This window comes from Fusarium solani, assembly GCF_023522795.1.
Source record: "Fusarium solani strain SB1 chromosome Unknown bctg00000014, whole genome shotgun sequence".
Lineage (NCBI taxonomy): Eukaryota > Fungi > Ascomycota > Sordariomycetes > Hypocreales > Nectriaceae > Fusarium > Fusarium solani.
Genome location: NW_027072141.1, coordinates 1,131,435 through 1,152,797, shown reverse-complemented (window position 1 = coordinate 1,152,797; position 21,363 = coordinate 1,131,435). Strand labels below are relative to the sequence as shown.

Genomic DNA, 21,363 nt, shown 5'->3' with positions numbered 1-21,363 from the left:
GGATTATTTCCGGAATTCCACTCGGAATTTCCGTTCCACACGGATTTCCGTCTTCTATATAAGACAGCAACGTCATTCTCTTTTGTATAGTACAATTGCTCCTTAGATAATTCTCATCAATTGACTGGTGCCATCAATGATCCCTGTGGAGCCAATTGTCTGACAGCAATCGATGCTGGGTCCACGGACGGCGTCGCATTCCAGCAAGATAGTCTATCGCCACTGAGAATCGGTAGTTGGCTTGAGATGAACTAAAACATGGTACTCGCTGCAGAAAACAAATTCCTCCGAGTTTACGAGGCCGAAACCCGCCCACCAAAACAATACCCTGTCCTCCGAAAATCGTGTGGTCCGTGAGAAATGCCGCAACAGCCCTGTCCCGATACCCATTGCCCAAAAAATTAGGCAATTGATAGGGGGGCATGACGAATTGATACGCGGGCATGACCCTTAGGGGGGCATGACTTTTGTAACACTTGATTGGGCTAAATGTCCTAGACCCATAAATACCTTTGAGCAAAGGCGGTGAAGCCAGCCCTCTTAACATGCCAGGTCTCCTCAGCAGTGCACCACATATGTAGTCAGGCTAGCCCGCTAGAAGGGTCGCATTCAGGCGTCAAAACAAAGTATTATTTTCGATATCAAATAGGTCAGTTCCATTAAGAGCAGCTGTCTATGTCTCCTCTTACTACTATGGAAGGAAGAATCTCCTCGTCGTTATTAACCAGCTCCCATTGACTCCTTCGTCTCCGGATGCTGGGTTGCGTCTTCCGTCCGCTGGCACGCACTCCTGTAGTTCTCCCCGCTCCAATAACAGCCGGTTGGCTGCGTGCCTGGCGCTGATTTGAGGTACCGGTCTTGCTACTCGCCTGTTGGCTCGCCTCGAGTTCCAATCTAGCCGGAGTCGACTTGTTTAGACTACGCGGGGGTCGACCTCGCCTACGTCGTGATGGGCCCTGGCTGGCTGGTTGACTACTCGGCTGACTGCTCTCTCCGATCGCTAGCCTCGCCGGAACAGCCCGTGCGGTGTTTTGGGGCCTACCACGGAGAGCAGTGGCAATCTTGGGGTCGAGAATCCGTCGGTATGGATCTTGAGAGGATGGCTCTCGTAGTCGCCACCGTGGGTGGACCTCCCACTTAGTGAAGGGCATGGCAGACCCTAGCTTCGAATAGACCTTGTGACAACAAGGTACACCGAGCTCGACTGAGACTGAGCAGTCGGCATTGCAGTCCCCGATAGGTTCCGGGAACGGATTCTTACCAGTCGGCATTGCTTTGCGAGCTAAGCGATATTGCTTGTTGATCAGCCCAAGGCCCTTCGATGATATCGCTGTCCGGAGTTCACCTAGATACTCCGAGTTAGACCCTATATACTCGCGGGCCGTGAGGACCTCGTCCGATGCGCAGGCGTCGTTGAAGTCCCGCTCTTGGTCCTTCACCATGTCCTGCATAGCCTCGACAAGCCGATAGAGGTGACTCATACCATTCAGAAGATAGCTCTTGATGTTGTTGTTGCTTGCTTCTGTGCCAGAGGTGACGCGGATGCCGAAATTGCGATACTTCCTGATGAAACAGCGGGCCCACTGGGCTCTTACAGGCATGTAGGTTCCATGGAGATACCGCAGGATAGCTCGCTGGTCGTCAAACTCTTTGCAGAGGTTTCCCCATGCCTTCTCGTGGGCCTCCTCAGTCTCGGCAAACAAGACGAGCTTCCACACTATGAGAACCCCTTGATAGCTATGAGGGATGACCTCAGATGTTGGCGCATGGACAAACGGTCGGTCTTTGGGGCTTAACTCAGCCTGCGTCCGTAGGGCAGAATCATCCCCTTCGGGGTCGTCGTAGCTGCTACTCCTATCGCGGCGGTCCTTAACCCACTTCTGCTTTGACTTGAGCAGGACGTTCGAATTGATGTGGTGGATACAGAGCTGCTGCTGTACATCGGGAAACTGATCGTTCAATGCGGCTTTCATCTGGTCGTCGAAATCGGTAATGATAACATCCGGTTGTCGGATCGAGTGCTGCTCTGTGAGCTGTCGAATGCTCTCAGAGAGGAACTGGAACCCCTCCCGTCTCTCATTGTCGATCAATCCGAAAGCTTCATTAAAGACAGAACCAAGGCACGTTTGTCCTGTTGCCTGGAACAATGGAAGCTTGAAGCGATTGGTGTTGTATGTGTTGTCGAAGCTGATGACCTCGGGAAACCGCTTCCACATCTGGAGACAGTAGGAAAAAGTCCAGACAAGACCAACGAGGCGGTTCGGCTCATCATCCGCCCACTTAACGACATAGGGAACATCGTTTTCATCAAACAGCTTGATCAGTGCTGCAGTAGGAGTGTACCCGTTTAACTTGTCTCGATTGATGAGAGCCCGGGCGTTGTAGATGTCCCTCTGCGTGAAGGTTGACTCGGGGTGTTGCTCTTGGACCACAGCCCGTACGTCACGGGCCCGGATACCTACCCGACGGCTTGTCGATTCAACAGTTGCCCTAACGGCTGTAGTGAGTCGTCTGTGGGAAGGATGCGCAGACGGGTTAATACTACGCCCATGGTTGTGTTGACCGTGCGCTGGGTTTGGGTGTTGTCGCAGTAGCCACTTGCCCTCTTGTATAGCTTCGGCAATCACCATCCACTTGCATCCGCACTTCCGAGACTTCCGTTGCCGCAGACCTGTGCCTCTACTAGGCCGTGGTTCTCCGTATCGGTCACATTGGAAAGAGTATCTCATCCTCCGACCGTTATAGGAGTAGGCATTCCTTCGGACAATACCAAAGCCATTCTCTTTCGCAAAGATGTTTACCAAGTCGAATAAAGCTTCGGCTGACGGCGCTGGGTCGCCTGGGACCAGTGGGTTTGGGATCGGGTCTGGGGCGGGGGACGAGGAAATCCGAAGAGGAGAAGATCTGTTCTCTTGAGGGGATGGTGTTTGGGTGGACGGCTCTCGAGGCGGTGAGTAAGGAGGAGGCGATTCGAGTGCATCTGAACTGAGTGGCGAGTAGCCCCATGTGTCTCGCCATTGGCGTACCCGTTCGTATGACCGGGCGAGCTCGAGGGTAAGCCTCCGATCCGTCCCAATCACTTCTCGTACTAGCTTCAAGGCAGATTGAAACTCGGCCCGTGTGGATGACGATTGCTCTTGCGCCGATTGCGATGGAGAGGAGGAAGGTAGTGAGTGGGTTTCTGGGCCTGGTATGGGAATTCTGACTCGCTGCCGCCGTCTTCCTTGAGGTAGGAAGTCATTCGAAAGGTATATCTCGTGATCGAAACGGAGCTCCCATCGTGACTCATGAAGCCCTTGAGATCCATGGGGCCGTGGAGCGGTTGTAAAGGCCTGTGGACAAGATGCGAAGAGATTTCCGAGTGTATCTTCGTCGCCGATTCCGTAGTACGGGCCGATGCTTGTTCCAATGCTGCTACTGCTCGCTGAGGGAGATCTACCGGTATTCGTGAGTACCGGTAACGGCGGGCTGAATCTGGTGTGTTGGCTCTGCCGCTGTCGTTTTCGGGGGCGTAATTGATCACTAGGACTAGGACTAGGACTAGGACTGCGGATTCGGCGTCCTGGATTATTCTCTGAGCTGGAAGGAGACTCGGATTGAGACGTGGCGAAAGTTCCAATCATTGAGGGTTGAGAGACAGTAGTGCATAGCTTGCTGATGGAGAGAGCTTGATCGAGTCGAGTCATTTACTAAGGTAAAATTAAGGAGAGCTAAGGTCGAGGTACTCGGGAAGCTCTGGCAGAATTCTGCCAACACTAACAGAAAAAAAATTGACGAATCAGAGGCCCTAAAAGCCATGCCCCCTAAGGGTCATGCCCGCGTATCAATTCGTCATGCCCCCCTATCAATTGCCAAAAATTAAGGCAGCTTAGCAAGCACCCGATATTCGGCATGTTCCTCTCCGCCGATATCAATAAGAATGCCCTGCGACACGAGCTTGCCGGTGAACGGGCCTTTGAACTTGCGCTCGTACTTGGTGCCTCCGTGAGACTTGGTGAAATCGGCGGTTGTCTTTGACCACAGGCGTGCTGCAGCGATTTGCGGATTTTGAGCTTGGTCAAGGTTCTGAGTACTCGCAGCCAGGGCGTCGGTGTGTTCTCTCCATTTGGCGTGGCGGTCTGCGCGTTCCTGAGCGTCCTCGACGCGTGCGATCTCGACGCCAGCCAAGTCCTTGATGCGTGCGATAGTCCTCGGAACGCGTCTAGAAGCTGCCTTGGAACAGGGTTTCCGGATGGGCTTGGTAGCGACTGGTGCCTGGGCAGCTACCTGGTTGTCTGATTGCCTGGCAGGCTTCCGTCGGCGCAGACTGGAACGGTTTATAGAGGGCTGCTCTGGGTCTTGGCCCAGTAAGGGTTCAACGGGCTGTCGTTAGCGTCAACTTCAACAAGAAAAAAACCATGGCGCTTGATCCAGCTCTTCCGTCCCTTCGAGCCCTTTCGAGACAAGAACTCTTCCAAAACATATCGTTTGTTCCTCCATATAGCTTGCGGGAAATCTGCAACGGTAGGATAGTCTGGCAATGCCGTCTATGTCGTCGATTTAAACTGACTCGCCAAGTTCCTCGGCGGTCGGAGAAGAGCAAAGGCGGAGGGTAGGGAAGGAAGCATAATGCCGGGGGGTTCCGTTGGTTTAGGGGTCCATTAGAGCTAGCTGGCACGCGTCGAGAGAAGTAAATAAACTGCCAAAGACGTTGTTTGATGATATGGGGGCGAATAGTAGGGAAATTAGGAAGCTACTTTGTCCATAGCGCATTTAGAGTGAGGTCTGAAGGTAGCGCACTCATAGCAACTGTGGGCAATGGCTCTGATTGGCCAGGCCACTGACAGGATTCTGTCACACACTAGGTTCCGGGTAAGCTCACCCAGCAGCCTAGCTGGTTGGGCCTTAACCTCATATCACGTATTAAATATATCAAATGGCATTTGAAATTCGGGATTTTGTATTTATTTGATTTGAAATAAGATTTTGGCATATTTGATCGATTTATTCGGTAGTTCGTTCGATCGCATTTGATTTATGGGCAGCGCTGCTGGTAGAGCAGGCATGAGGGTGTTGAGTCAAGCCACAAATTCGTGAAAAGGGCGCGGGGTAGTTTTGTCTAGGTATTGCGGTAATACCAGAAAGCCCATCAATTTGCTTCGTTCTTAAGCCAAGGGTTTCAAGGGTTGGCGCGTCTGGTTCGTGATCAAGTGCTCCGCGCGAGGCTCTTACCTGCCGCTTATGCTATATCGTGAATGAAGCCGTGTTCACGATCGAGGGTGGACCCTTCACCCCGTGTTCTCGTTTATTGGTGTGTCTTTCATCGCTAGCGCCGGGGCTTCTGCAGGAGGATCGTTCTTCGCACCATCATGATGAGAACCGATGTCTGCGAGGCCATCTCAATGTGCTCTGACCTCGTCTCTCGTAAATCCCTTCCGGATTCATATATTCATGCCGTTGGTAACGCTCACCTGAATCCTGCCTGTGGCGCTCTTCACCCTGCAACCTTTCGGTATGTTTAAGCGGCTTAAACGAAGCGCCACCGCCCGGACATGGCGGCAATGGGATGGATGAGAATGGTGCTCCTCCGAAAACACCCAGACACATCGTTCAGTCACGGAAATAAAAGCACGTTATTTTTGCATATTAATACTTATGGTCCTCGCTTTTGCGCTAGCTTAGCTGGGCTGGAGCTTAACTGTTTGGAACTTTATGATCGATGCTAGGCTGAATAGACGAACATAGCTAGGCACGATGTATCAGGACTACAGAGCTAATCTCATTGCCATTCGGGGAAGATAGAGAGTGGAGGCGCTATACCAAATGTAGTTTTGGACGGACCTGTCTAAGTTTTTGAAGGATGGGTTCGGAGTACTATTAATCGCCCCAATGCGACCTGGCGAAGCACGGGCCGCCTGCTTCCGCGTCCCCGCCCCTGTCGCGGTCCGTTCTCACGAGTTGGAATCGAAACCATTGCATGGTCGCCTTGATAGAGGGCCAATGCAGACGTCAAAGCCATCAGAGCTTCACACTACATTTAAGCAAGCCGGTAGCTTTGTCACGGACAGAACGGCCTGGAAGCGTTTGCTTCGAGGCAATGACGACAGTATCGGGCGATTAGCCCACTCTCATCTAGACGTCGACCGGTCTTAGGCCTTGATGCGTTGACATTTCGTTGAGAAAATACCCGGCGGGGAGGATGAGACGAGAAGGTAGTGGCCTTATTTGGCACATCAAGATCTGCTGACTGCTAGATGTCCAGCTTGAAGCCGTCCCGATGTGGCGTTATCGCCTTCGGTCCGGATACCCGACGATGCCTCACAAGCGCTAAACACGCCCCGGATACCCCGACACGACTTCCAGCAGATCCGAAGACGTTTGCTAATCATATTCACGAGCCACACCTTATGGAAGCCATTGTCTGTGTCTGTTTGAAGGACATCGACGACACGCAAAAGAAGCCCGTGCTCCAACAGGTCTAGAGCGAAGTGGCTCTGACAGTGCAATCGTGTGATGATAGGCCTCTCGGGTGAATAGTGGCATGGGTGATTATCGTGGTCCACGACAAGCAACCAATAAAAGTATACTAATAAAGAAAGAGTCCAGTATTCACGATATCTTGTCTATCAGCAGGGGTGAAGTTTGCTGAAATGCAACACAACGCCGACGTGATCAAAGAGATCCCGACACTTTTTCCCTGCTCTCCTCCCCGTAGGCCTCGACAGAAGGTATGAATGAGATGGTTCGCATCGCATCGGCTCGCAGGGCTGGAGCGAGCAGCAGCAAAAGATTCTCTAATCCTTGTACGGAAGAACCAAAAACCAACGCTCAATAGACAGTAGACATCGCCAGCCTGTTCGAAGCAGGACTTGATTGTGATAGCCCAAGACAAGACAAGTCATCAAACGGTCACGCCGCATGAAGAACAAGGGAGACAGGAACCTTTTGCTCTCGCGTGTCAAGGGTGGCTCCTGTGCCTCAACGAGATTCTTGATGCCCTCATCAGTTCCCAACTTCGTCATGGCGGCGCCAATACTGGCCCTGAGCGCATTGTCGACTTGGTGACGCGATGTACCGAGCGCCAGTTGAGGGCTGCAAAAAGACAAAACCTCGACGCGCCGAACAATCGCTGTGGCTTTTGGCACAAGCTTTCCCCTCCCGAAGCCCAGGGCCACCGTGCACATTGGTTGTCGCCCTTTACCACTAGAAGTAAAGGCACTGACCCCAGTGATCGGACTCCCGACCAGATGCCAAGTACCGGAATATGGCCGGGGCTATCCAGTCCGCATCCCGCCCCCGTGTTATACCTCTAACAGCTAGCGCCTACTGTAGGGGGCTTCAGGGAGCGTGCTGTAATTGCTTTGTAACCAGTCTACTCTTTCCTGGGGTGGAAGACAGTGGAAACCAAGGTATCGTCACTAAAAAGTGCTCTGATTGGACCGACTACCCTGTCGTGACCGCCGCGGAGGCTGCTGAGGAGATAGGCCGCGCCTTTTCTATCTTCTCTCTTGGTGCCTTTTTGCTTCTCGTGCTAGGCTTTTTTGCTCTCTCTGCTGGAACCAGGGGGTGGCTTACATTCCATCAATCAACAATACAAAACATGTTGTCACCTCCCCTTCTCCCCTACAGAGGTTGCGGAGGCTACACATCCCTTTGCAAACACATTCGTTACTTCTTCCCTCCCCGCCGGCCCTCCCCTCAATCCGTACAGTTCCGATTCCCACATTTCTCTCAATAAACATCGAATAATGGCGGAGTCGGGTTCCAAGGACACCGCAAAAGCCGAGCCGCGGCTTGATGCCCTCGGCATCTTCTGGATGGTCTTCACCTTCGCCTGGACCTTCATGCTCGCCGGCGGGATGTACTTTCTATGGCGTCGTCGCAATACGCCCTTGTTGAGGATCCGAGGCCTGCCGCTGTCCTTTACTGCCATCATCCTCCTCCACCTCTACTGGGGTGCCGTCCAAACCGCTTACGTCTGGTTCCCTCTAGCCACACCCCAGGTCGAATACTGGGTCATGAGCACCTATCTGCCCTTCGGCATTGCTCTGTTTCACGCTTCCAACAGCCGATTCCTCCATGTAGCCAAGACCCAGAAGCAGCTCTTCGCCGCAAGCTCACACGAGAAGCCCCGCCGATCCGAGTCCGGCCCGAAGGGTCGCTTCCAAACACTCAATTACACCAAGAAGATCCTTGTCCTTGTCGGTCTCGGCATGGCCTTCCAGGTACGACACTATGCTGCACCACCGGTCTGGATGCATGGCTAACTTACACAGCTTTTCCTCACAATCTTTATGTTTCTTATCTCGCGAAAGTTCCACCCTTCCTTTGGCATCACCGGCACTGAAGTCACCGGCACTGAGGACTACCAAAAGTCTCAGATGGGCCGCGGCTGGGAATGGTACGCCCAATATCTCCCCGAGAGCCATCCAAATACTGACTCGTACCCAGGTGGCCGTCCGTCTTCTGGCAGTTCTTCTGGGCATGGATCGTTGCCCCCTACATTCTGTGGAAGTCCCGTGATATCAACGATACCCAGGGATGGAGGACTCAAACCGTAGCTTGCTGCATTTCCAGGTCAGTCTCCCTTGAGGCTATGCTCGACTCCAAACTGACCTAGACATAGTCTTCATGCTACCCCAATGTGGCTGATTGCTTTGTATGTTCCTGGCATGGCTCCCGTCAACCACGTCTGGGTTCCTCCCCAATGGTATGCTCATTTCATGATACTTCCGTCAGGCATTGAACTCTCTGACTAGCCGTTTGCTTAGGATTGCCCTCTCGATCATATTACTTGAGATCTTTACCGTCTTCTTTCCTTGCTATGAGGTTATCCAGCACCAGACCCTGCGACAGGAGACCCTTGACTCTATCGCCCAATGGCAGCTCAATAAGAGAGTTGTCGATAGGGGCGCCAGGTCAATCGCCACTGGATCAGCCACCGTTGCCGGCTCCGCCTTGACTTCCTGGTCCAAGGACAGCAAGAGCAGTGGCTCCGGTGAGAGTATTCTTACTATGGAGGCCCTAGAGTACGTCCTTAAACGAGACCCCGAGCCACTACAGCAATTTTCCGCCCTCCGAGATTTCTCTGGTGAGAACATCGCCTTCTTAAGGGCCGTCGCCGAGTGGAAATCCTCGCTACCCGCTGCCGTCCGCGACCCCGAGAAGATCAAGGACGCCTCTGTCCAGGAGCTCGTCCGCGAACGATACAACAGCGCCCTCCGCATCTACACCAACTTCGTCAGCTCCCGCGACGCCGAGTTCCAGATCAATCTATCCTCACAAGACCTCCGAAAGTTGGAAGTTGTCTTCGAGAGCGCGGCCCGTATCCTTTACGGCGAGGAGCGCCAGATCGACCCTGCCACGCCCTTCGACTCGTTCCAGATGACCTTAACAAAGGCCAAGTCATCTGCGGCGTCGGCGCACGGCTCCGAGACGGGCATCATGCCGACCGAGTCGATCAACAACGACTCGGGGTCCATCAGCGACAAGGCTCTCTACTGGGGAGATATCTCCGAGGGCTTCGACGCCACCATCTTTGACGATGCTGAAGGAAGCATCAAATACCTCGTCCTGACCAACACGTGGCCCAAGTTTGTTAAGGATCGACGATGCTCGACTGACTCTAACGATACCCTCGAGGCTGGAAACGGTCTTCCCGCGACTCATTGATTGAATGCATTGAAGCACAGTATGGGTGTTTTACGGTGAATTTTCTAGGCGATATTCCACAACTTGGGAGGGTTTTTAATGCTTCTATTCTACTAATGAAAACGCGACTGGACCATCAGTCTTCTTCTGTTACTCTTCTGTTAACTGCCTCAACTCGTATCGTGATACTACACTTATGGCTGTCAGATCTACCGCTGCTTGGCTTCAATCCATCGTTCAACTTGGCACGCCGGCGGGTGGCGGCCGCGAGGTTGTCGAGGCAGACAACGATGCCTTGTGTCGCCGAATCAGGGTGGCCCAGCGCGGCTTGCAGGCCTCTGAGGGCCCCTGTCGCTTCTGCGTCGAAGACCTCGGCGGACCCTAGGCGACCGGAGCCATCTAGAACTGACCAGTCGCCCTGTCGGATGGTGAACCCATAGCTGGCGGTTCCGTCTTTCGACAGGGAACCGTCTGAGTATACAATCAAGGTATGTTGTGGCACCGTACTTAGCCATTGATGGAAAGCCGTTGCCGATTCCTCTTTCGATGCTGTTTGTAGCGGTGTTGCTTGGTCGCTGTCGAAGCGTTGTTGGATGACAAGTGGTCGTACGCGCGTGATGAGGAGTTCATCTGCTCGTCGAAGTCGTTGGGTCAGGAGATCACGGGTGGTTGAGCCAGTCGTACGAATTGCCCATCCAGTATTGACCTGGATCGCCTACGGGATCCGGCCAAGGTCGATGCCTAGTTTGCCGGAAATATGGGTCCGGATGGCATAGCCGATCTGGTTTCTGGCCGGCGCTTCGGCTTCAAGCCGGACGAAAACACGGAGGTCGTCGGGAGGTGGGGCAAGAGGAGCCGGTTGTCCCTGGAGACGCTGGCCTTTTTGTTGTTGTTGATGTTAATATGGGGGAGCGTTGTTCGTGGCTAAGGTCGTAGGCCGAGTGAGAGAGCGCTCGAGGTTCGCGGCAGCAATGCTGCTGTAGGTCGGTACGGGAGCAGATTTGGCGTCGGCAAGTGCCTGGTTCCAGAATTCCACTCCGGTCCAGAGGTGAATCGTTAAGCCGTCTGTCGCACTGAGCGTGCTAAAAGGATCAAGGGTCAGGTAAAGGATAATGGGCAGCAGCAGTGTGTTGATTGATTGTTGTCTCAAGTTATCTCTTGTGCGGGGTATTCCATCCCGCAGAGTTACTTAAAGCATACGGCTAGATTACTAACGCAGTTGTTTCATGAGGCCGTGAAGATCATGCCTACCCTGCGACACCGTCTCTGCGAATGATGCTTGGAATAGAGTCAGCTTGGCGTTGTATGTCCCCACTTCACGCGCGAGTGTATTGGCTGATTCGAGAATAGAGATGTGACTGTCTCCGCTTCGTGAGTTGGGGCGCGGCAGGCCAGGAAAGTCGGCGCGTTGCGCTCCTTCGGTAGCTGCAGCGTAGGAGGCCCCATTGAGCGGCGACGAAGGGGTCTGAGCCGCCCTCCCAAAGGCGGGCAAGACGCCAATTGGACGGTTCACGATAGGCGAGCTGTTTCGGAGGAGGGCAGCACGGGCTCCTCTGGCAAGGTTAGCGGGGTGTGGGCGGGCTGGAGGTGGCAGATGCCATCGCCGCCGCCGCCGGCTGCTCGGCGTGCAGTTGAACGATTTACAATACACATGTTAAGCAAATGGGTGAAGACTAGGCTACTTTCTTAACATTTATGTGTCAAGAAAGTAAGAATACAGGGGAAGGTGACGAAGTTGTGAACCCAAACTCCCGTCTAACTACAGGGTATCCTCACCGCGCTTTTACGTTTTGCGTTACGTTGCCACACGGGCTGCTGCTCGCGCACGGATGAGAAATGCCAACAGAGGCACAAGAATATGAGCACAGACCCCTTTGTGAGTGTTTTGTCAAGAACACAAGGGGACCTGCGGAGTGGACAGTCTGCATGTACATAATCCCAAGCCGTCAGGTTTGCGACTGGCCTTAGGCTCTGGAATGTAGCCTTGGGCGGGGCCTTGAGCCGCATCCCCTTGGGACTCGGGATTTTCTAACTAATAAGGTTTGTAATCATGTAGGAAGGCCCGCGTCTTATCTTGTCGCGTCTCATATCGGTTGTCTCAGCTAGGTTTGTACAGTAAACACAGACACCAAGATACGCCGCTGAGAATCGAAGATGCGCCTCCTCGCCAATCAAGGACCTAGGGTATCGCGAGGCTGCAGACCTAGGCGGAAGCGCTGGGTCTCGCATAATGTACACACAACACTGGCAGCGCTAGAGTGCATGGGTTTAGCATTTGAACGCCATGAGCCTCCCGCCTATTGCCGCAAGCTTGAGCTGGGTTGCGCGGAACTTTCCATATGCACAATTTGGCCAGCAATTCATCCCACCAGGCGCTATTGAATCCTGGCGACGCGTTGTTCCCGCTGGCATTGTGGTTCCGCACGGCGAGCCCAACGGCTGATATGGACATTGCAACCAATATTTTTTTCCGTGGCTTAGAGAGCACGTACTCAACCGGCCATGATGTGTATAGAAACATGTATCTGGCAGCATACGAGAAGGGGAGATAAGACGTGGCACGCGTAGTAAAATGCTTAGGAGGCTTGTCCCGTGAAATCCGCCAATTCTATCTGGCGAGGCTTCCGGATGAGCTGCTACACAAACAATCCCGACGAACTTTACGAAGGGGACCGTTGCAAACCGTTGCGGAGACGGCGTAGTGCTAGCTTGTATCTGGGCCTTTTCGTCGCGTTTGGCGCCATTTCTGGTTGGCGCGTTCGCTTGAGCCACTCAAACTTACCGGAAGTTTGTGGGTGAATGGCGCCGTAGAAAAGATTCGGATGAATGCTGGAACTGGCATAAACATACGAATGCGGAAAAGCATTGGCCAGAGACAAAAGCGGAGTGCACCGAGATCGCCTCCAGGCCTTGGTTCTCGTGATGATGGTGGGAAGAGGCGGCTGCCCCTTGCAGCAGCCCCCAACGTTAGTGACGAAGGGCGCACATCATTAACTGCCAAAGCTCGGGCGTTAAGAGGTCCAGTTGCGAGCACGGTATTATTTCCGATCTAGCACAAGCGACGGGTAAAACCGTGTTGACCGCGAACCGGACCCGCCACCAATTTAAGTCTTTGGCTCGGCGACCAGGCATGTTGATAGGCTTTTCGATGCAACCACAATCCCTACATAAAAACACCCTGCGCCCATTGTATGAATTCATAGCTTGACTTAGCACCGTCATCTTTGTTTCATCTGGGCAGAGCTCAAGCCACCCCTACGCAAGCCTGCTCGGTGACCATCCCCCGATCAGCTAGCTCAACACCTCAGACGGAAGAGAGATCGCAGATGGCGTTTCAGTCTCAATTCCTAATGGGTCCCCGAATCACAGCCAAGCTTTCACCCTCCTTACGTTAGCCCACCTGGCTAGTCCTTGGGTGTTAGTCCTGGTCTGATGGTGGCCATCCAGGTAGCGGGAAGGGCATCTTGCATCCCAAAATGGCTTCCGACTTCGTAATGAATGACCAAGCCATCTCAAGTGAATCCCAAAGCGTGGCCAGCCTGTCCTAGCAACCAAACTCAACCAGAAGCAATGCTACCGAGCTTCTAAACTCTGTAAGCCGTGCCCCCGTTTGTAGGTGTCAGTTAAGAGCCGCCCGAGTCGCATTATGTTCCACCCAGCCAAGTAAGGATCCTCGCTCTCTACTGCACGGTGTCAGCAACTTGCCGTTGCTCTTCCGCGGGCTCTAGTCTCATCATGACTTCCTACGACTTGCTTGGTGAGTATCAGAATCACATCGTGCCCCAGAGCTACAATGCCGGCTTCGTCGCTCTCAGCTACGTTGTCAGCCTGGTCGGCGCAGGCTCGAGCCTTGAGCTTATCAACAGACGAACCGGCTTCCGAGGCCTGTTCAACCAGTATGTTCACGTGTTTTTGATGCTCAAAGTCACATATTATGTCTTGGAATGATCACACTGACCAAATCAGCCTGTTACTCGTGAGCTCAGCCGTTACCATGGGCGGAGTAGCCATCTGGTGCATGGTGAGTAACAACAATATCCATCTTCATCACGTAGTCCTCGAATGCTCACCATCTGTTTTACCAACTAGCATTTCATTGGAAACAGAGCCATCGATCTTGCCAACGGAGAACCCGAGATGCAAATAGCCTACTCGAGGGGGTTCACAGCTGTATCCTTCTTCATCCCTATCCTCGTCTTGCTGGCCGCCTTTCTCGCAATCGGCACCAATAATACCGTTTCCTGGCGGAGAGTTATTATCGGCGGTGTTCTCTGCGGCGTTGCCACCTGCAGTATGCACTATCTCGGGAACGCGTCTATCAAAAACTATACCTGTGTATATCGGCCAGTTAATATCGTCGGATCTGCCATCATCGCCGTCGTTGCCAGCAACGTTGCCCTCTTCACGTTCTTTGTCTTTAGAGCTGTATGGACCAATTCGTGGCAGAAGCGAGCCATCTCGGCTGCGGTCCTTGCAAGTGCTGTATCAGGGATGCATTGGTGTGCCGCTACTGGAACTCGCTATCGTCTCAGAGATATCAAGTCTGAGGGTAACGAGCCCTCTAAAGGTGCAACTGTCATTGTGGTTATCTGTTTGGTCAGTAAGCAACCGCAGTTGACAATATGAAGAGTGCGGCTAATCCAGAACAGTCTCTTGGTGCGTGTTTCATCATTGCTACCTCAGCCATTATTCGCGCGAGGAATATGAGAAAGTCGGCCCTTCGAGCGCAGCAGGTCACACTGGGAGCGGCCGTCTTCGACAAGGGCGGAAGAATTCTCATTGACCCTGATGGATTCATTCCCAGTACTGTTGTCACTGACTCCTTTCTGGAAAAGGTAGACATATATACTCTGCCACGTTGTGTATGAACCTCGACTCACTTCGCTAGAATACCAAAGACGGCTTTAGCATCAGTCACCCAATCTTCCAATGGATGTTCCAGGCATCAAGAAACTGGAGTACTATCTCGAACTTTGTCGGCGGTATGAGGCGGCACATATCACAGTTGCCGCATTCTAGTACTCACAAGGACGGACGACGTGGCATTCAGCTCATTAGCGAGTATGGAGAGATAATTGAACGCTACGACGTCATTTTTAAGGAACTTTTCTGTCTTGCCGCAGCCGAGCTTGCGGACCGGTTTCATGAGGATATGACCTCAGTAGGTGTCTTGTGGGATGAGATTATCCCTACAGGCCCGGGCGGCAAGTGGCCACGAGCCCAATCTCGAATGGGCTCCCGTCTAAGTCTCTCTTGGGGAACGGGAGACGCTCATGAGGACAACCAAAGCGGCTCTGACATGGCAGAGAAGGGGCTCAACGCTCGACAGCAGGACTTTGGGCGCGGCTTATTGATGTTGTTAATTCGCCGCGTCGAGTCGGATCGGGACGCCGAGCGTTTTGTGTCAGCCGGTTATCGTTTCGCCGAGCTCCATCAGGTCAGCAATATCATCAGGTCGTGCATGCAGATTCAGAGTTCCGATTTTGAGGCGAAACTCCGATCCATGTCGACATATACAACTAAGCAGAACGAGGCACCCCTAGGTGTTCATATAGGATTCTTCTCCATCCGAGCCTGCGTCAGCTCCGGATTCGAGGTTCTGGTACAGAAGGACGCCCGACATCTTCTCCCATCCACGGCTCTTCCACTTAAGACACTCGAGAACTGGCACGTACAGTTCCTCAGGGGGTTTGAAAACATGCCAGTTTCCAAAATACTTCAAAGTCTGAAGGAGGAGATCTCGGCGCGGCAAAACGCTCAGGAGATCGAGTTTGCGGGTCAGCTATCAGAGACCATCAAGACGCTGTGTGAGTGGACACAAGAGCCCCTTTTTGAAGACGCAGTCCTCACCTCTACCATGGTTCGTGTACCCTGCCGAGACGATGAAGAATGGGTGCAATCGACCATGATTGTGATGCGGCGGGTGATTCCCATCCACTCAGTGCTGTCGAGCCCCAACTGTGAATTTGTGCCTCTTAGCTTTTTCAAGATGCGCCAGTTCTCAGCACAATTTCAACAAGAATTTATACGAGGGGTACACCAAGAGTTTGGGCACGTCGTCAAGTTGGCGGATAGGCGTGAGGGATCCCCAGATAGCGAACCTGGCTTCCTATCCAAGTTCTGGCCGTTTGGGCGGTCCGATAGTTTAGTGGCCACAAGGATGAATAGCAAGACTATGGCGACGGTGAGGGGACGACGCGCCTTGTCGCCCAACTCACGACAGGCCCGGCCGTCATGTGGAGATATCATGGTGTTTCAAGACATCACGGTCGACGTTGAAGAAAGAAAGCCGAGAGCAGAGCAAGGGCCCGGATCGGAAGACTCAGACACGCTCACGATCGCACCGACTAACTCGAAGACATCACCGGTAGCAGGGATTGAGCTCCAGTCGATGGGCCACTTCGGAACCAACTTGCAGGCGGACTTACAGGTGTCCAACGACATTGGGGTGCATAAAAGTTCAGTGAACCATACGTTGCCGTTTGTGGATATTCTTTTTGTCGAGACTATTGAGAGCCGCGAGAAAAAGACGGCGAGAGAGGCGAGCGGTTGATTGCGCAGGCGCACGAACATTGTATATCACCCAGACAGATGGATAAGAATCACCGAGAGACTCTTGATTTTCCTAGCTAAATGAATATCTAATGGTGAGTCTCGTACTGTTGATAGTTTCATCCCTGTAATTGGGCTGTGCTGAGGGCTGTGCTGAGGGCTATGCTGGAAGGATCTGACCCCTAATCTTTCTGACCCTTTGCCCTAAGCGGTTAGATTTCCACAACGGGACCATTATAGTCCTTCCTGGCCTGTACGAAGTAATGGACAACGCTAAAAATGGCAACTGAGCCAGTAACTAGAACGCTATAATTCATCATGTCGGGGGTTGGGTTCAGCACCGGAGGCCAAAAGCTGAAGAAGCCAACCACCGCCAGATAGCAGATGGTGAATATGTTGTTCGCAATACCAAAAGCGCCCGGAAGATGGAAGGGACCACAAACGAGTTCGGCGCCTGTGGTGTTAGCCAGGGCTGGGAGATCTGAAGTAGCTGGCAACGCGAAACCTTTGGTGGTACGGCGGTAGAGGAGCAGAATAGCGGCCAAGAGGTAGGAGGCGTAGAGACAGGAAATCGAAAGGGACGTGACGTTCATGAATGCAATAGGAGACCCAAGGTTGATGAGAGATAACAGTACCGAAATGGTGGTAGTGACGGCGACAGCCCAAACGGGAACAGTGGTGCGGTCGTCGACCTTGGACAAGGTGGGCCAGAAAGGGAGACCGCGGTCACGGGCGAAGGACCAGAATACTCGTGAAGTCGAGGCAAGCATGCCGACGGTAGCGCAAGCTCCAAGGATCATGATAATTGTAGCCATGACGGTAGCACCGGCCGTGGAATTGGTCGCCTGCTTGAAGATATACATATGTGGAAATCCCAGCATGCCGGGACCAGAGTTGATAGCCCCGTCAAAATTACCCATGCAGAAGACCATGGCAATGATCATGGCGAAACCGCAAGCACCATTGATGAATAGACTCAGTAGGACGGAAGCGGGAACCACGACAGACGGGTTCACAGTTTCCTCGGACATCTGCAAAAGCGAGTAAGTAACGACCTCCACTGGGTGTATATAAGCAAACTCTCAAACAGGGTAAGACATACGTGGAAAGCGGCATCAGTACCGACAAAGGCGAAAACATTGCCCATCATACCAACCATAAAGGATAATCCCTGAGATGGCCAGCTGCCGTTGTTCACAAATGTCGTGAAGAGCTCGTTGGCATCTCCGTGGGGGCCTAGAATAACGAGGGAATAAGGACGGCGAAGAAACCCAAGACGTGCAGGATCAGGATCAAGCCCTCGAATTTGGGCAGCACCGAACTGACAAGGGTGTTTATGGACACGGCGAAAGCGAATATGGCCCAGAAGAGCAGAGTGCCTTGCCACAGCTTGGGCTCAAAGCTGTCGTTGTTCAAAGATATTAAACCCAGAATCATGTTTCCAGTGAGAAGAGCGCTAGAAGCAACGGAGCCTTGCCAGCCGCCGACCGTCAGAATCCCTGTAAGGTAGCTCAAGAACTTGGCGCAGGATCGCGGTGCCATCATAGCAACCCAGTGGTATTGTCCGCCGGATGTGGGAGCCATGGAGACTAGTTCGCACATCGTAGAGAAGACGCTGAAGTTGCCGACCCAGACGATAAGGAAACTATAGATGACGCCGGCAGTGCCGCCGTTGTTGAGGCCCTGAGCGAAGAGAACTGTGACAGCTTCCCAGGTAATCAGGATGGTACAACTAAAGCCGAGAATCGACATGAAGCCAAAATTTCGCTATTCAAACGATGTAGTAAGTAATGGAATGAGGCTAATGTAATAGAGGCTGAAAGTTGACGACGCGGTAGCGTACCTTGAGAACCTGCTTCTTGCCTAGTCTCGCCAATTGATCACTATCAGCGTAGCAGTTCGAAGACCGAGCAGAAAATGGCTTGACCTCCATCGAGACGCCGGCTTCATGGGCCTCGACGGCCACCGTGTTGCCCAGCTCATAGCTGGAGTTGTCGCTACCAATCATAGCGGAGCGGGAAATGGAAGCAGAAGGGGAGTTCAACAAATGATGGATTAAAGAGGAAGGATGAGAGAAGAACAAGACAGAAGAGTTCAAAATGTAGAGAAATGAAAGAGAAAAAAAAAATGATAAATGGAGAAGTCAAGAATTCCAGACGATGTCAGGATGACGGTAAAAGGAGGATGTTGACGCCACCACCTCCTCCCTAAGGCGAGAAGTTGGTGGTGCTATCAGATGCTTGAGGTTGAGTTTGTTCTCGCGGTTTAACCGGCAGCCTGCTCCGGTGCGCCGGTGCATAACTGTGGAGATTAGCAACCCTGGAACCTGTCCAGGGGCCTTGACACTGCATTAGTCTACCGAGAACGGCGCCTTGATGTAGCAGGTGAAGAGGGTCAGTGCTACAACGTCCAGGGTTCATATTTGCTGACAGCCAGACTACCATTGCTTTTTTTGCGTCTCTCGGTTGTCCAGCACAAGGATCTCTACAGAAACTTTCAAGGCGGTTTCTTAGACACTCAACTTGGCCTATAGAGCTGCGCAATTCGGCTTCATCGGAAGGAGCACTACTTCCCACCCTGACTCAAGGAGACGGTTGCCTCGGGCACCGGAGAGATCATCAAGCAATTGAGCGGCGACGGCATACGGCATTATGAGGCGCTTTGGGAAGACGCCACATGGAAAGTTGACATCCATGCTCCATTCCAGGTCAAAGCGCCCCCTTGTGCGATCTAATACCCCAATCTGCCCTTTCCTATCCAACCACGTTGCCAAATTGGCACCTCCTCCGTTTTCACCCTGCCCCTGTCATGTCCGTGCTATGATGTATGCAAGCATTCTCTTAAATGGCTGCCATCCCGAACCACTCCCGTGGCTAACATGCGGCAAACATGTACAAAACCTGTTCCCCTATGAATTGAATTACCCCTGCCATGGCTCATCTACATGTTGGGTCCTCGCTTTGGCCCCCTGCAGAGTGGCGCATCATCTTGATGCCTCTTCACGCCCTCAGCTTCCCGGATGATTTCGCTCTTGACAAGTTTGGGGATTCAAGCTGTCCGACCCCTTGATCGATTTCCATTCACGACGTTGGTATACAATGTTTCCCTGTGCGTGAGATCCAAAGCGCTGTGCCTCCTTTAGCGGGGAAAGAGAAATTCTCTTCAATCTTCCCCAATGGCTCTTTCGTGCATGCTCCGCACTTCCACTTGCCATGTCTGGAGGACGAGGATAGACTGACTTGAGTGGCTAGTGCGGCGGCTTTGCCCCTCCGAAGCAGCACCCTGCTGCTCCGTCGTCGTTTTTTACAGCCCCTCGTGAGTTTGACTTAGAGAAGTCAGCCAACTCGAATACTTGGCTATGCTGTGGTTCAATCGTGACAGGCTCCTCGATCAACCTGAACGGCCGTGACCCAGTGCCTAGAGGGGTGCTCCGGCTTGACTTGTTTCCACTGTACCCCGGCCTCCCACTCGGGTAGCCGTTGGTGCTAGTCTTGCCCTGTCGCCGAAGGTCATCCATACGGATCTGGCCGGATTCCACGCTGTCGAGAAAGGGCTTGAAGCTGGGAATGCAAACGATGAGTATGGAGAGACACTGGACTAGCTGTAAAGCAATAGTGGCTTTCCAGATCGAGAAAGTGAAATCGGTGGCACCAAAAGCCTTGTTGGAGTAATAGATTTGAACCGCAATTGCGGGTGTAACACTTTTCCGTCTTTGTTAGTGTTTTCTGTTGCACGAAATCTAGATAGAACTATCTCAATTGCGGGATTAAAACGTACAGGATACGGCTGCCAAAAACACCCATCACCAAAGCCTTCTTGGACCATGATGTTTGGATTTTCAGAACGCTTTCGCACATGATGACAACAATAGCAATGTCCGAGGCAATATTTGTGATGGAATAATAAGTCCAGAAAGCAGTTCGGTCGATGCATTCTTTGTCGTCAGCGTACCTCCACGGCGTAGGTAGTCGGCACTGGAAGATGTTGATAACGAGCGCAGTGAATCCCCATCCGCCGACGGCAGCCTCACAGCCAAAAATGGTGCATTTCTGGCTTCCTTGGCTCATAATCCGGAGACCGACGATACCTGATAGCTTGCAACAGAAAAGGGAGGTGATGAACATGGTGTTGGCCGCGTATTGGCTCTACAGTCGCAATACTCGATCAGTGCTCCTGGCCATGACTCTGCGGGTTGCGGTCAACGCATCTACCTTGAAGAATGTGTCGATTTCGCGGGAGTTCAACGTGTTGAAATGCCGCCCCAGTCCATTTTCACATCCTACGAACACAGCGATGGACTGGCCGATTGCAAGGACCTGCGGGTACGGGCGTGAGCACACAGCAGTTGGATGTTTTGCTAGGTGAATCGCGCTGACAAGACTCTCTACTCACACTTGCGACAATGGTGAGGATATCATCGGCCCTCAGGGTTTTGATCATGCGGATCTTGGTTCCCGTGCGGACAGAGCATGCGAGAAGAGCGATGACAAGGAACATCAAGGTTAAGACCTGGACTAGCGGAGACTTGTTGGTGTCGGTGATGACCTTTTGCGTAGGATTCATATCGGGCGAAGCAGCGGTTGTCACGGTTACAATGGTGGGAGTAACGGAAGAATCGAGCGAAAAGGAGAGGGGAACCACAACGATTAAGGAAAAGCACGACGGTTGGGGAGAACAAATAGAAACGATAGCTGCCCGCAGGAAAGGTGAGGAAGAAAGTCAAGCGCCTCAACACCCGAGATTGGGGAACGTTGATTGTGTGAAAAATCCCAGAGCCGCTTCTTGGGAGCGGCGCGGGAAGAGGGCAGGGCGGCATTGTTGACCTAGATAGCAGTTGAGATTGCCAGAATCGCCTTCACTTACTTGGCTTGGCACAGTTTGTCGATAGTGTCTGGACTGAGCCTTGTGGGCGCAAACGAGACTTGGCTGGATTCAATCACTTGCTCCTCCCCGGGCCTAAAACACTAACAGGGGCACGGTCCGCCGTCGACGGGCCACCAATGACGGAACACGTTCGGCACCCGGCCGAGGTCTGGAACAGCCTCCTAGAAAGGACGTAGCTAAGTGGTTCCATGATGCACCGTCGTGAATTGAAAAACCTGCCCGTGACTTTCTGGTCTTTCAATTACTCAGGACCAGTTCATAAGTGTGTAATGTTGACGGGTGTCCAAGCTTCCAGTT

The 21,363-nt window shown here is 52.7% G+C and overlaps 7 protein-coding genes across 7 annotated transcripts; 2 read left to right on the top strand and 5 right to left on the bottom strand.

Annotated features, from left to right (window-relative positions):
* Positions 1–659: 659 nt before the first annotated feature.
* On the bottom strand, positions 660–3,623 carry MRS44_017840 (uncharacterized protein; the record flags this gene model as incomplete). The annotated part of the gene is made up of 1 exon (XM_065615734.1): positions 660–3,623. One exon carries the CDS (start codon positions 3,621–3,623, stop codon positions 660–662), a length of 2,964 nt encoding a protein of 987 aa, XP_065471806.1.
* A 235-nt stretch (positions 3,624–3,858) lies between these two features.
* On the bottom strand, positions 3,859–4,783 carry MRS44_017839 (uncharacterized protein; the record flags this gene model as incomplete). Its single annotated transcript, XM_065615733.1, has 2 exons — positions 3,859–4,306; positions 4,737–4,783. The coding sequence occupies 2 exons, from the start codon at positions 4,781–4,783 to the stop codon at positions 3,859–3,861; spliced, it is 495 nt and encodes a 164-aa protein (XP_065471805.1).
* A 2,944-nt stretch (positions 4,784–7,727) lies between these two features.
* Positions 7,728–9,651, top strand: MRS44_017838 (uncharacterized protein; the record flags this gene model as incomplete). The annotated part of the gene is made up of 5 exons (XM_065615732.1): positions 7,728–8,204; positions 8,256–8,380; positions 8,431–8,556; positions 8,606–8,689; positions 8,751–9,651. The coding sequence occupies 5 exons, from the start codon at positions 7,728–7,730 to the stop codon at positions 9,649–9,651; spliced, it is 1,713 nt and encodes a 570-aa protein (XP_065471804.1).
* A 115-nt stretch (positions 9,652–9,766) lies between these two features.
* On the bottom strand, positions 9,767–11,859 carry MRS44_017837 (uncharacterized protein; the record flags this gene model as incomplete). Its single annotated transcript, XM_065615731.1, has 6 exons — positions 9,767–10,205; positions 10,350–10,509; positions 10,846–11,246; positions 11,430–11,502; positions 11,563–11,662; positions 11,758–11,859. The coding sequence occupies 6 exons, from the start codon at positions 11,857–11,859 to the stop codon at positions 9,767–9,769; spliced, it is 1,275 nt and encodes a 424-aa protein (XP_065471803.1).
* Positions 11,860–13,365: 1,506 nt separating this feature from the next.
* MRS44_017836 (uncharacterized protein) lies at positions 13,366–16,183 on the top strand (the record flags this gene model as incomplete). The annotated part of the gene is made up of 6 exons (XM_065615730.1): positions 13,366–13,526; positions 13,597–13,651; positions 13,720–13,921; positions 13,979–14,226; positions 14,280–14,465; positions 14,519–16,183. 6 exons carry the CDS (start codon positions 13,366–13,368, stop codon positions 16,181–16,183), a joined length of 2,517 nt encoding a protein of 838 aa, XP_065471802.1.
* Positions 16,184–16,394: 211 nt separating this feature from the next.
* On the bottom strand, positions 16,395–18,190 carry MRS44_017835 (uncharacterized protein; the record flags this gene model as incomplete). Its single annotated transcript, XM_065615729.1, has 4 exons — positions 16,395–17,213; positions 17,285–17,366; positions 17,429–17,949; positions 18,026–18,190. 4 exons carry the CDS (start codon positions 18,188–18,190, stop codon positions 16,395–16,397), a joined length of 1,587 nt encoding a protein of 528 aa, XP_065471801.1.
* Positions 18,191–19,429: 1,239 nt separating this feature from the next.
* Positions 19,430–20,745, bottom strand: MRS44_017834 (uncharacterized protein; the record flags this gene model as incomplete). Its single annotated transcript, XM_065615728.1, has 4 exons — positions 19,430–19,892; positions 19,960–20,327; positions 20,394–20,498; positions 20,575–20,745. 4 exons carry the CDS (start codon positions 20,743–20,745, stop codon positions 19,430–19,432), a joined length of 1,107 nt encoding a protein of 368 aa, XP_065471800.1.
* Between the last annotated feature and the right edge of the window lie 618 nt (positions 20,746–21,363).